The sequence below is a fragment of the Eleutherodactylus coqui genome, chromosome 1, assembly GCF_035609145.1.
Source record: "Eleutherodactylus coqui strain aEleCoq1 chromosome 1, aEleCoq1.hap1, whole genome shotgun sequence".
NCBI classification, from domain to species: Eukaryota; Metazoa; Chordata; class Amphibia; order Anura; family Eleutherodactylidae; genus Eleutherodactylus; species Eleutherodactylus coqui.
In genome coordinates this window covers 436,350,040-436,364,367 of record NC_089837.1, presented here as the reverse complement: position 1 = coordinate 436,364,367, position 14,328 = coordinate 436,350,040, and the positions used below count along the sequence as shown (strand labels likewise).

Genomic DNA, 14,328 nt, shown 5'->3' with positions numbered 1-14,328 from the left:
CAGACTACAGGAGCAGTGTGTATCCTCCCAGAGGGCTTGGAGTTGTATTGCATCCTATAACACGTGTCCTTTTAGTATCAGCAATGCCACTATCCAGTCACTCGGTAATAAAGATGAGGTGGCAGCATCAAGTGGAGCAAAAAGATTTCAAATGTATTTATTTTCCCATAACAAGTAGTACAGCGACATTGCGACCAGCGGTTTGGTATAGAGCTGTGAGTAGGACAACTGCAGGGCTTGTGTCGCCTGCAGCAACCCCAACCCACAGATAAGCCTGTTCTCCCTCTAACTGATAGGACAAAGTGCTTCACATGATTATTAAGGTAGCAGTCGGAGGAATGGCGCTGCTTCACTCTGATCACCTTCAGCCCATAGCACTCAGTGACTTTTTAGCAAGACTTTTTTTTTTTTCTTGCTATTCCAAAAATACAGTACATTTACCGTACATTCCAGCATATAAGGCGACTGGGCGTAAAAGACGATTCCCCCAACTGTCTCCTTATACGCCGGGAATACGGTGTAAAAAAAAATTAAAAAGCAGTACTCTCTTCCTCTGGCGTTTTGCAGCGCTGCTGCAGGCTGTCGCTCCCTCCTCGTCAGAGCATTGCTTTCTGGATGCGGGGCTTGAAATCCCTGCCTCTAGAAAACTAATGGTGTGATTGGCTAACTCACGCAGTCAGCCAATCACAGCATTAGCTTTCTGGAGGCGGGGATTTCAAGCCCTGCATCCAGAAAGCAATGCTCTGTCGGGGACGAGGAGGGAGCAACAGCACCACAGAACGCCGGGGGAGGTGAGTACTGCTGCTTTTTTTTTTCCTTCTGTATACCTGGTGTATAAGATGACCCCTGACTGCAGCGCAGATTTTTTGGGGTTAAAGGTTGTCTTATATGCTGGAATATACAGTACTTTATGAATATTTTACCAGCACAGAATTTCACTTATTAGAGCACAACTTTGTGCTCCAGCGCTCCTTTTTCTATTGTAACTGAAAATGTAGCAACCACTGTCAGCTATTTTGGAGTTATGGAACTGCACCCATGTACTTATTTAGCTCTGCAGACTTTATAACAAATACTGCAAAACTAAAGCCATACTCACACAGAGAATTATCAAGTTCAGTCTTAAAAGCTGGTGTGCATTTCTGGTACAAGTGGTGGACTGCCTCTTGTGGGTTTTTTTTTTTTTAATGCCACAAAACCACTGATCTGTCCCTGCGTGTGTAAGGGCTTATTCACATGAATAGGATTATCGTGCAAGTTTATGTGATGCGCACAAATACGAAATTCATTCTTTTGAATAGATTTTTTTCCCCTCTTCCCAACTGCACTTTGTGGTGGTCTCTTTCTCTACACATACATAACCTGTGTGCCTTTACTCTCCCACCTACCACTCTCCATAGAGTCTGGCTTGTATGCTTTCTTCTCCTTTTGTGCTGCTGCTCTTTAAAAAGAGTCATGAATGCATGCTGATGAGTTATATCGTTGTTTTCCTTGATGTATTCTAGGATGGCATCTCTCAGAAACCACTCAAATATTTTTCCAATTACTGAAGTGAGACTTACCAGCCTGTAGTTAACTGTAGGCTCCCTTCTTGACTTTTTTGTCTATTGGAACCACATTGGCAATACACCAACGTAGTGTTACAACCCCAGTATCAATAGTGTCCCTAAATATAAGAAATAGTGGTCTGTCAATCACATCACTTACAACTCTTGAGTGCCTCATCTGGGCCCAGCAATTTGTCAATTTTAATCTTTAATAGTCTCTGCCCCTCCTGAGGTTGGCATATGATTTGTGGGGGATTCATTTTATCCCCCTGCATCTCATCTGACATTTTTTTCCTTTGTAAATACACTTGAGAAAAACCTATTTTAAAAAAAAAAGTGCCTTCCCCACATCATCTATGATTTGTTAAAGGGCCAGTGCTCAGTGCAAATCCTTTTACCGTTTATATAATTGAAAACTAGTTTGGGGTTATTTTTGGCAATCAGTCTTTCTGCCTCCTCTGCAAGTTTTATCTTTCCCTTACCAAACTCGTTTTTTCCCTGTATGTTAATGCTTCTTCACCACTCTATTTATTTTTTCCTGCTTATTGCCCCACTTCATCTTGTCGAGCCACATTGGTTTTCTTTTACTTGTTCTTTTTTTTAAAGTGTATGAACTGCTCTTCTTAGGTAATCAGGATGTTTTTTAAAACTTCTCCCATTTGTCATCTATACTATTGTTTTTGAGGACGCAGTCTCAATTAATGTTTCCAATAGTACTGAGCTGATCGAATTTTGCTTTACTAAAGTTTAGTTTTTCAGTTGCTCTCTGATAGGGCTTCATATTGAAGGACAGTTGGAAGTTATCTATATTGTGGTCACTATTTCCCAAGTGTCTCTCAACCTGCACCCCCATGATTCTGTCCAGTTAGTTAATAGAAAGTTTAGGATGGCCCTCCCTCTAGTTGGCTCCTGTACAAGTTGGGTAACGTAGTTATCTTTAATTGTTCTCAAGAATTTATCGTTGAGTGTTGCAGGTTTTGTCTTCCCATATTATATCTGGATAATTAACGTCTCCCATAATAATTACTTTATCGTGGTTTGACATCTCCTTGCCTTATTAATTTTTCAGTTTCTTCTGTTAGTTTTGGTGGTCCATAGAAAACCCCTATCAGATTTTGTTGTTTTTTATCCCCTCCTTGTATTTCTTCCCACAGAGATTTCACATGTGCATCTCCTACACCTATATCTTCCTGAAGCTACATTAAGTAGAATTTAATGTACAAACATACCCCTCCCCCTTTCTGCTTCCCACAGTCTCTTCTGAAGAGATTGTAATCCTGTAAATTCTCCGCCCAATCGCACTTATCAAACCATATTTCTGTTATTCCTACTATATCAATTTTCTTTAGACATTCTTGCTTCAAGCTCACCCACTTTACTGATCAGACTTCTTGCATTTGTTGTCATACAATTTATACGGTGGTTGTTCTTTTATTGGTCATTATGCTACTTATGGTCCTAATAGCTGCTCTAACTGTACTAATCCCTCCCCCCACTCAACCCCCATCCCATGACCAACATGGGGAAAACTCTGCCCCTCTGTTCCAACCACCTGTTTGAAAGAGCTGAGCCTTTGGCACACAGCACCGATTCCATAGCCTTTATTGAAGTGAATAGGCGTTATGGAAACAGCGGGTGGCCAGTAGTCATGGCAGCAGTTTGACATCTCAACTATAAAAAGCAGGGGCCGGAATATGCCTTTACTATACTCCTTATAGCATTGACTCCTCATTTGCACCATTTTTATTTACATTCTTTTCTAAGTGCACTGTGGTCTACAGTATTACTGAAAGGGCCAAAGCCCAGACAGAAGTTTTTGCATACAGGTGAATACAAAACACATCGACTAATTAAACAAAAACAACTTTATAGAGAATAAAATTACAAACTGAGTGAAGATTTAAGGGATGAATAGATACCAGGGGCACAATAAAACTGCAATGGATGTTCTCTAGCAGAGGAGGGGGGTGTGGTCTCAAAAAATAAAATCAGTATGGTCTCATACGTCCAGATGGAGGCGGAGCTCTGTTGGGTGGTGTTATTGCTATGTCTAGGTAATCTCCAATTTGAAACCTCTGTGACTGTAATGTCATTGCATCGTCTGATCCCTTTCTTCCAGAAATTGTACTGCCGATATCCTTGACCCTGCAATAAGCAAAGCAGAACCACAATTTAACATCTTAATTTGTCACTGATCTTTCAACAAACTTTGCATAAAATCAGTATTACAGGCAACTATAATAAAGGTCATATTTTAAATTACTTTAACTACACAATTATTGGTATTGGCGCAAAATATATATTTTCCAAGTTGTGCGATTAAAAGTAAATTTAAAAAGCAAACTTCATCTGCATTGCTTGGTCACATTCCAGCCATCCAGAAGCTCTACTGCGCATCCAGCAGGCAAGAGATTTTAGTGCCATAAAAACAATGAGGCTCTTAGCAACCAAAGTAAAAGTCACAGCAGACCATGGGGCAGATCTGCAGAAGATTGTGCCCTTTTAACTGAATTCAAATTGAAGTAGTGGAATCTGCTCTGAAATCTGTGACAAAACCTGCAGCACATCAGTTACGTGTGAACACACCCCAAGCGTTAGATTACAAGTCTTCACACAACAAAAACACAGGCTAGTTTCACAAACATTTTAACAGCGATTCTTCTGAAATCGAGCACCGGCCAGAAATCGCAACCATCTGAAACATTGGATCCCAATGCATCTGTTCAGATAGGCGGTTTTCCAGTGCGTAAAATCTGCCGTCAGAGATAGTGCATATGGTGTGCATTCTGGCCGGCCGCTGTCAAGCCGGACGGAAATGATAGGACTTCTCCAATCTTTTGCTGAAATACTCCGGCCATTCCCATACACTCTATGGGAGTCATCAGGAAGGAGGAGGGAGTTTAGCAGCAGCTCACGTTGCTAAACTCCCTCCCCTTTCTGGCAGCTCCCATAGACGGGGGAGGGAGTTTAGCACACTAGCTCCCGCCCCCTCCCTTTGCCAGCTGCCAGCAAAGGGAGGGTGCGGTAGCTTAGCAGAGTTGAACTCTCTTCCCCAGCCGACAGTATTACAGGCTGCAGCATATATACGCTGCACCCATCTGAAAGGGTGTGAAAACGGGAGAGGCAGACGAGACTTGTTCGCGGCTGCCTCTTGTTCATGTGATTTTGGGTAGCCGAAGATCGCAGCACCCATATGAAAGAGCCCTCATAGTGAAAACCTGCGCTGTGTCCACCCAACAAGTTATGAGTGGGCAGCAAGTCTCCAAGCATACATTTCTAATAACAAACCAATATCTACATACCTGTAGCTAGGTCGTTTGGGGTCTGGATAAACAATAGCGAAATTGAAGTGTGTTCCTTTTTTACGGGCCTCTGGGTATACTTCTTTCACTAAGCTGGTGAGTTCTTTCAAAGTAGCATCCATCCTGAAAAGGGAGATACAAGCTATATGTTGTACATATTTAATACGGCATGAGTAATTATACCAATACAGTTATCCCATTTTCATCTGGGGTTGGGAGGGTAAGAATCACAGCACTCATGAGGACAGATTATTTAATATTGAAATACCCAGCAGGCCTGCTCAGCCAACAGCTATCTAATGTTTATAGCCACCCAAACTAGAATAGCAGCCTCTTCATTGAAGATAGCTAGGGATTCCAGTACTTGGATTCACACTAACCGGCTACGACTTCTTTGTGCTCAAGAAACTTAGGTGCAACTCACATTGAACAGCACACCTGTCTGTACAATGTCCAATCTACAGGGACCTTGCGTGTCCAAAGTCCCCACTCCTTTCCATGAACTCCGATAGGAATTGGGCATGCCACGGGTTCTCGTGTAGACCATCGGTCCATGTGAAAAAGTTGCTCATGTATATAGGCTATACACAGGGCCATGTGTTATCTGTACAATTACACAAACACCGGGACCAAAGATATGTCCAGGTGCCTTTAGCCTTATTGTGAAGGAAAACCCGGAAAGGTCATTAAACAATGCAATGGGATGAAACTGATAGAGAGGAGACAAGTTAGATATTAGGGGAAAAAAAAACAAAAAAAAAAAACTTTCTGCCAGTGAGGGTGATCAATGAGTGGAACAGGTTACCATGGGAGGTGGCGAGTTCTCCTTCAATGGAAGTGTACAAACAAAGGCTGGACAAATATCTGTCTGGGATGATTTAGTGATCCTGCACTGAGCAGGGGGTTGGACCTGATGACCCTGGAGGTCCCTTCCAACTCAACCATTCTATGACTGAATGCCTACCAAGCAATTCCTTTACCCCATCTCTTACCATGTATAGATCTGAAGCTCACTGGACGGCACATGTCCCCGAGAGAATTCATCCATTCGGTGATGTCTCCCATTGTTTGTAGTAAATACTCTTAGCAGAAGAGGACAAGTCTGGAGAAAGGCAGAAATTTGGATTAGAAAACTTAAGTGGACGTCCCTGAAAGGCATACTATCCAGCAGTGTCCGTCCTGCTATACATCCCCATTCGAGTTATCGCAAAGCTGACGCCCACTTGTGCAAGAGCCAGGTTATTCTCCAACCAAACTAAAATCATACGTAACTCCGCAAATAGTCTTGATTAATAGGTTAGCGGGGATACATATGAAAGGTAGTCTCTACAAGATCATGCCACACTGTCTGTAAACTGTTACCATGGAGACACAGAGGTCTGCATAGAAGCTGGAGACTCAAAGTGGCATTTTTTTTTTTCTTTTAAACAAAACTGTTTGCAAAGTAACTTCTCCACTTCTGGCCTGCACTCCCCTCTCTAACTGATGCTCAGCCCGAGGGGTTAATAAGTTACCCAGCTCAACCCAGACTACAAACACTAGTTACTACCAAAGCCGTTCGCTCACAGGGTGTCCTACACTGGACACAATTGCAGAAAATGCAGCTGAGCGTAGAACCCGTCTGCAGGTTTTTTGCCTACAGATGTGATAAAACATCTTGAAAACGTTGAAGACTTAATTGCTGAACAAGAATAGAAGATATACAGTTTCAACTCCTTAAGAGGGTTTTTGAGAGAGAATGCTACTGATGAGCTATGCTCAGGATAGGTCAATAGTTGATCAGCTGGGGTCTGTCACTCAGGACCCCCAACTGATCCGCTGATTGTGCCCCGCTGACAGTGCCGCAAATATACAAAAGGTTGGAGTGGAAGCAGCGGAAGTTTCTGCGCCGACCTCCCATGTAGTGGCCGGCGCTTGTAACTGCAGGCACGGCTCGCATTAATGTCAATCAGTGCCACACGTCCAGTTACAAGCACCGGCCACTACAGAGAGGTCGGAGTAGAAGCAGCGGATTTGCGGCACTGTCAGTGTGGATTTGCAGACCCCAGCCATTCAACTGTTGATGACCTATCCTTTAACCCCTTTAGTGGCACGCCCAGAAAATCTTTGGGGCTTGCTGCACTGAAAGGGTTAAAGGCCTGCCAGCTCTTGTGTTCTATCCTTTTTTTTTTCAAAATGGAAAATTATTTCTCACTAATGCATGAAGGCCGACTGCGGCACAAGTTGTTTTCAGAAAAGGTCCCATATAATGTATTGAAAAACTTTTACACACTTTTAGGTGGGGTGACAGAAAAAAGAAAAATAAATTGCACCTTTTTTAGCTTTTCTTTAGAAGTCATTCAGAATGTGAAAAAAAGTGAGTCATTTAAGGCTGCCTGTCCATGGGCGTTGCGATCTCCGCCGCCCGGTAGCAGGAGCCTGCAGACGAATCTCTGCAGGGAGCCTAACCGATAGGCTGACCACGGAGAAACGCGGCAATTCGCTGCATGCTGCGAATTGCCGGCCACGAGTGGAGGATCTCTGATTCTTCGCTCATGGACAGGGCAGCTACGCTTTCCATAGCAATGCAAAGTGTTCACTGCTCTCCCCGCGGGCGGATTATCGCCACGGGGAACGCAGTGAACGGTCGCCCGTGGACAGGAGCCCTTATTCTGCATGTCAGTTTTATTATGGCCAAACTTCTTGAACTTTTCTAATGTTTGCTGCTCAAAGACTAAAAATACAAAACACACACCCGCCATCGCCACATCCTGACGCAGCTTGTTCTCACGTCTGCTATTGATGGGGCTGTCAGAGATTTAGTTTTTATTGGCAGCATTTTGGGGTACATCCTCAGGATGGGTCATCAATAGCTGATCAGCTGAGGTCCACCAACCGGGCACCCGTTGTCAGCGCTGCAATACCCAGGTATTAGATTTTAGTTGAAAGTTAATATATGAAACATTTTAGTAAGTCTTTTCCTCTTGTCCCACTAAGATACCTGAACGCATAATAGCTTGTACAATACACTGCAGTACTTCTGTATTACAGTATATTATGCTGATCAATGGTAGAACAGGCAGGCTTCACTAGATGCCATGGCAACCCATCAACACCTTGCAATCACATCGCAGGAAACCCCCATGCTGAGCGTCGCACTGACTGCGGCATCTAAGGGGTGAAACGGCCATTTTTATATACATTCTAGTAGAGCATAAACATGGTGTGTCCGGGGACGACCCTGAGTGACCTACCTGTAGGATGTGACATCAGTATCACACTGGGGAGGGCAGTCAGGTGACCGCTGCGGCCAGCTCCCACCGGTGACATCACATGGCCTTCCTGCAGCGTCACAGTGGTGATACAGGAGGACCTGTCCTCATCCCACGAAACCCCTTTCATCACCCCAGGGCTGGCTGGGACTTGTGGTCCTATGTCATCTGATGCCCAACTAATATAAAGTACCCATTGTTACTTCATTGACTCGATGGAAGATGTAAGTAAAAACAGCAGAAGCACATGGAGGGCGGAATCAGCACAGCCCCGCCCCCGGCATTATGCCTCCTCCGCCTGCACGTTCAGCTGTATGCTGCTCCCGCCCGGCCTCACCTTCTCCCGGTCAATCGGTTTCTCCGGCTCCTTCTTAATCTCCTCCTGCGTCACCCGCGACTCTACCGCCATCTTCTCCAGTTTCTAAGCTGCGGTGAAAACCTCGCGTCCAGCGGACTGAAAAACCTCTCACCGTGCCACTTCCGGCGCTTTACGTGATGACGTCAGCACGCTGCACGCATGGGTCTTGTCTACCTAGATTGTGCTTATATTGTCAACTCTATGGTAAGGTAACTCGCGTAGAGCGTGTCAGTGACGTAATGACGCTGCGGGGATAATAGTCACAGCTTTGTACATAGCGCTGATGGTCTAATTTAGGAAGCGATTTAACCCCTTACGTCTTTCTAGTCCTGCATTTTTTCGCTTTTTTTTATCATGACATTCAAAGAGCCATCAGCTTTAGGCGTCCATCAATATGGATGACTAAGGGCTCATTGCCTTGTCTTTTTTGGGAGGGTGGGAGAGAGACAAGTTGAAAGGGTTAATGGCACCACTTTGGGGTACATGTAACTGACTTATTAACATAAGGTTGAGTTTTTAACAAGTTTTCTAAATTCACCAGGTTCTCCTTACACCACTCATTGAATGCTGCTCGCACCGTTTCATGTCTAACGTCAATTTTCAGGCGGTCTTCCCCATTTCTCTGTAGCTCTGCAATTGGCAATCCACTTTCAGGCAAGGAGCGTGTCGCAAGCCCAGCATTCTGCCAGTATTTTACTGCCTTGTTCTTCCTTTTCCTCATTTCCCAGGCTGCATTGCACAGTCTCTGGTCAAATCAGCAGGGAGGCAGTATCTGAATGCCCGCCCTCTGCTGTCCCAGGGTGATTGTTAATGGTGGGCATTCAGAGACATTTTGGCTAAATGGTTAGTAAACCTAATATAATGTGCGCACACACATGCTGTAACAGCAGGAGAGGCGGAGACTGTATTCACAATGTAAACTGATCTGTTGGTCCGAGGGCAGCTCTTGAAGATAGGCCCCTCCCTAAGAAAACATCCTAGCATAGGCGTAACTTGAAGCTTGTGGGCCCCAATGCAAAATCTGTAACAGGGCCCCCAACTATAATGCTTTATTCACAGAACTGGGCTCCCTATATGGAGAAGAGAGGCCTTATGGGCCCGGGTGCAACTGCATCCCCCTATAGTTACGCCCCTGCGTCCTAGTAACTACAGGAGCTCAATACCTAACAACAGGCAATGGATTGCAAAGGGGCTGTAAGGGCGACCCGTATTGACAGCCACATCAAACAGAATTTTTTATAGACTTCACATATGGGATACATAACATAATAATTTAATAGCTTTGGTCAGTATGAATACAGTAATACCAATTATGTGTTATTGTTTTTTCCATAATAAAGCATTTTGAAAGAGACAAAAGTTTTTTTTGTTTTTCACTTGAATTTTTTTTCTATAAACTTCATTGATCCTCACTGTAGGATTTCAGTATGTGATTGCTTCTATAATACACTGAAATACTTGTGTATTTCAGTGTATTATGCCTGCCAGTGTAAAACTGACAGGCATCCTATTAGGCCCTGATATCGTATGCAAAAAATATCAAACCTAGGACTTTCACTAGACTTCCCTAAATGCTATGGCAATCCATCAGCACTGTGTGATCGCATGTGAATCATCCCATTAGAAACAGACCCTGGTAGCAAGTAATTGGTTCCAAAGTTAGCCATCAATGCAGTTCTTTCCAGGAACTTTGTGGCTCATTTGTCAAAGACAGGACCACCATCTACTAATTGAATTAAACCTGATATTTCATTTTCAGTCTACAGGGTGGGCCACATAAAAGTAGCCCCAGACCACACTATTATAAAATCTATCTGTTATGATCATGTGGGCAACTAAGCACAGGGCCCACACGATCGTGACCCAAGAAGGGATTGGGAACACGAGAAACTACCACAAATATACACCTATCCCTACTGACTACTAGGCTCTAGCGACACAGACCTACCTAAGCGGGGACATTGCCCCTATAAAGGGCGGCCCAGCGGTCTTCGGATCTGGGTCCTTGCTGCTCCTAGGAACCACTCACCCAGGATAGGACACATAAACATGCCACCACAACAGGGACAACTGGACAGAGTAAACTGACACACAGAGCTGGAATCACACCATACAGCAGACAAAATGCAACCACTAGTAGCAGGTGATAAGCTATAAATACCAGGTATTAATTGACATTTTGATCAAAATATGGAAGCTAGCGGGCCACGTCACAGCTCCTGGCTATACCGCTGGTCCCTACACTAACTAGGAGTCCAGAGGCACCGGACATAGTTCACATCGCAAGCTGCAACAGCATGGACAACAAGACAAAAGTCACACTGCAAACTGTACAGGACAGACAACAGGACACAAGTCACACAGCAAGCTATGGTCCACCCTGTACCATAACTTGTAGGTGTTGGAGCAGTAAATATGAATCCATTTTGTGTCTTGTATCCATCTTGTATGCTTTAGCCGGTCATATTGTTGGCATCCCTTTCTGTTCAGTACGTTGAGACAAGAGATAAGAGGACCAGACTATATAACCCTGGTGCTATCAGCGCCTATTCTCCATGAGAAGGCTATTTTACATAAGTCTCATGAGACATAGTTCCAATTGATAGTGGATACATGGGAATACGGACACATCAGATGATTTTTCTTTGCTTTATTCTTTCCTTATGCTCGTACAATCAGGTAGATGATACAAACAAGAACGCGGGTGAACAAGGCATTGCGCCGAAACGCATTCTTGTTTGTATCATGTACCTGATTGTACGAGCATAAGGAAAGAATAAAGCGAAGAAAAATCATCTGATGTGTCCGTATTCCCATGTATCCACTATTATATGAACAAGCCATAGGACCGAATGGCAGAACGGATGTGAGTATGATTTTCTCTGCATGCACAGACTACAAGCACCGCAAGCAGCTAAGAAGGTGAGACAACTTATTATTTCATAGTTCCAATTGGCCTGAGAGAAGTCCTGCCTGACAACTAAGTCATCACTGTTCTTATTTCATTTTAATAACCAATGATAATAAATGAATTCTAATAAATTAGAATTATTACAAGTGAGGCATATTCTAGCCTCGTTGCAAATGTCTTTGTATTTATACTACTGCTTGTTAATGGAATAAATGCATGACTTCCAACCACATCCAATGTGTGTGTGATTTGTAATATTTCTCGAGCTCGAATATAAACAATTAATTTAGATACATAAAGACATACCATAGGCATGGAACACAAGGAGAAAAGCAGAGGGGGTAGGGTTTCTTTGTGGAGAAGGCAGCAAAGAGGGTTTGGATGAACAGTACTAATGAAAGGGTTGCTGCCATCCTAGTACTGCTAAGCCGAAGAGTTATGAAGGTACCAAAACCATTTGGTGAAGAAACAGAAAAACTAGGATTTTGTGTGAACCACAGAACGGAGAAATGGCGTGATGATGATGGACGGTGAAATTACTTATTTGTAACTAGCTAGTAACGCATTTTGAGGCAGTAGGTCTCTTTTTCAAACAGCTGTACTGTGAATTGACATTAACATAGAAGTGATAAAATGAAGAGTAGACAACAAACAGTAAAAAGAGAAAAAATATACAGAAAATTCCAGTGAAATCATGTGTAAGCATAAAAAACACACAAAATCAGTAGATGGAATATCAGCAAGTTCAACCTCATATAAGAATACTAGAGATGAGCGAGCATGCTCATTTAAGGCTGATGCTCGAGCGAGCATCGGTCTTCCTGAGTAACTGATTTCTCGTCCGAGCAAATGCGGGGGGAGGGACAAGTAATCAGTTACTTGAGAAGACTGATGCTCGCTCGAGCATTAGCCTTAAACGAGCATGCTCGCTCATCTCTAAAGAATACATAAATAATTTACAGATGTATTACAGACGTGTGGCTATGAACAGTGTCGACTTCTGTGTGTCTCTGCAGGTGGCCATACATGTGGTGGACACGCATATTCAGTGTGCATTGGTGTGAACAGCGACATGTTCCGTGTGTCTCTGAAGGTTGCCAGACATGTTGTGTGAACAGTCCTGTTCAGGGTGCATGGTGTTCTGTGTGGTATGCAATCCCTGGGTGCTGGTGTGAACTGTGTCCTGTCCTAATTTGGATCGTTTACCATCCAGGGCTAGCTAGGTTCCAGAGTGGGGCCGTCGCTTTTGGGACAATCGCCCTGCATGCGGGCAGAATTCATGTGAAAGTTGTCTTGTGAGAGTAGGGACCCACAAGACAGCGATGACCCTTGTCCGTAGGCTTAAGTTGCTTTGACAAAATACGAGCTAATACCTTGTACCGTACCTATTCCATCTGTTTGTGTGTGAGGTATGCAAGGTGAGTTTTTTGGGTAGTCTGTCAGTCCCTATGTCATGTCTGCCCGTGAGTCCAGGTCACAGTTCACTTTCCCCTGTGTCCGTGCTGAGGCACGGTGCTCTAGCGCCTCGCGGACGTGACAGTAGCAAAGAGCTAAAAACTGATCAAAAACATTTTCAAAACTTTCATTCAAACCTATTGGCCTCAAAGTATTCCATTTAAACACCCCATACATCGGATATAAAAAGTCTACACACCCGTTAAAATGTCATGATTTTGTTTTGATGTTAAAAAATCCTCCGAAAATGAATAATTTCAGATTTATTTCCACGGAAATCCTACACAGAAAATCTGCAGCGGACCCGCCATGTATGAACATATCCTTAAGATTACGTCCAGAACACCTGTAACTTCATGTCGCCCTAGCCTTACTTTTAGATAAATTACATATACAGTGATCCTCTTGCAGTCATACGGGGCGCTACCATAACACTATATTCAGTCCTTCTATGCAAGAAGCAACTAAAGAGATCGGAGCAGACTTGAGCCTAAATATAAGTGACTATCAGTATTAAGAGGGATAGCAAAATGGAACCCAGTGCTGATAACTTGTGGAAACAAGTTATCTTCTCTTTAATATGAAGAGAATAGAACCCATTGATTTCGTTCACATGCGCTTATTTTTCCTGCACATGTCAGTCACGCAAAAGACACAGCGTTCTTTATTTCCTGTGCATTTGTGCACCAAAAGTCTGCATAGAAGTTAATAGGGATGCGCAAATGTGCACAAAATGAGATGTGTGAGACACTGTGTAAGGCTGCATTCACACTAACGTATATCGGCTCGGTTTTCACGCCGAGCCGATATACGTCGTTCTCATCTGCAGGGGGGGGGGATGGAGCCCCTCTGCACTATTTGCAATGAAAGGAGGCGGGACGGGGGCAGGGCTAAGTTCTGAGAATTGGCCCCGCCCCTGTCCCGCCTCTCCCCATTGCAAATAGTGCAGAGGGTGGAGAGGAGGCAGAGAGGGGGCGGGAGCTCAGTTCCTGCTCCTGGCTCTTCCATCCTCCCCCCCCCTGCAGATGAGAACGACGTATATCTGCTTGGCGTGAAAACCGAGCCGATATACGTTCGTGTGAATGCAGCCTTAATGCACTGGAAAAACGCATCTGGAACTCATTAGACCAATTAGCCATTTCAATTGGTGTGTTTCTTTTTTTTTTGGAACGCAAAAAATGTACAGTGGAAAATGTACAGTAAAATATGGTGATGCGCACGCAAAAGAGCATTGTTCGTTTTGCAAAAAACGCTGGCCTTAATCTACGCTTTGAAGATGTTGTGAAACAGATAGGAATGTCTTCCAGTTTGTGAATTCCAATCGGCTACACCGTTTAAACTGCAATGATAGAATGAATTGCATTCTTTTCCTAGCGCAGCGGGTTTGATGTAGCACCATATACATAAAAAAACACTTTCAGATCAAAGGGTTACATTGTTACAAATTCATCATGGTAAGGAAGTATGAAACCTGACAGATATACATACCAAAGCATGCCCCGTG

The 14,328-nt window shown here is 43.8% G+C and overlaps 1 protein-coding gene across 1 annotated transcript; it reads right to left on the bottom strand.

Annotated features, from left to right (window-relative positions):
- Positions 1 to 3,394: 3,394 nt before the first annotated feature.
- Positions 3,395 to 8,613, bottom strand: SAP18 (Sin3A associated protein 18). The gene is made up of 4 exons (XM_066582179.1): positions 8,438 to 8,613; positions 5,842 to 5,951; positions 4,850 to 4,972; positions 3,395 to 3,692 (listed from the first exon to the last, which is right to left on the bottom strand). Exons 1-4 carry the CDS (start codon positions 8,507 to 8,509, stop codon positions 3,536 to 3,538), a joined length of 462 nt encoding a protein of 153 aa, XP_066438276.1. The 5' UTR covers positions 8,510 to 8,613; the 3' UTR covers positions 3,395 to 3,535.
- Positions 8,614 to 14,328: the final 5,715 nt, after the last annotated feature.

Excerpts from the sequence above, each read along its gene's own strand:
- SAP18 (XM_066582179.1), bottom strand. The coding sequence starts at position 8,509 with ATGGCGGTAGAGTCGCGGGTGACGCAGGAGGAGATTAAGAAGGAGCCG. Across the intron at positions 5,952-8,437 it reads AACCGATTGACCGGGAGAAG|ACTTGTCCTCTTCTGCTAAG; the intron begins GTGAGGCCGGGC and ends GCCTTTCTCCAG. Across the intron at positions 3,693-4,849 it reads CCCAAACGACCTAGCTACAG|GGTCAAGGATATCGGCAGTA; the intron begins GTATGTAGATAT and ends TGCTTATTGCAG.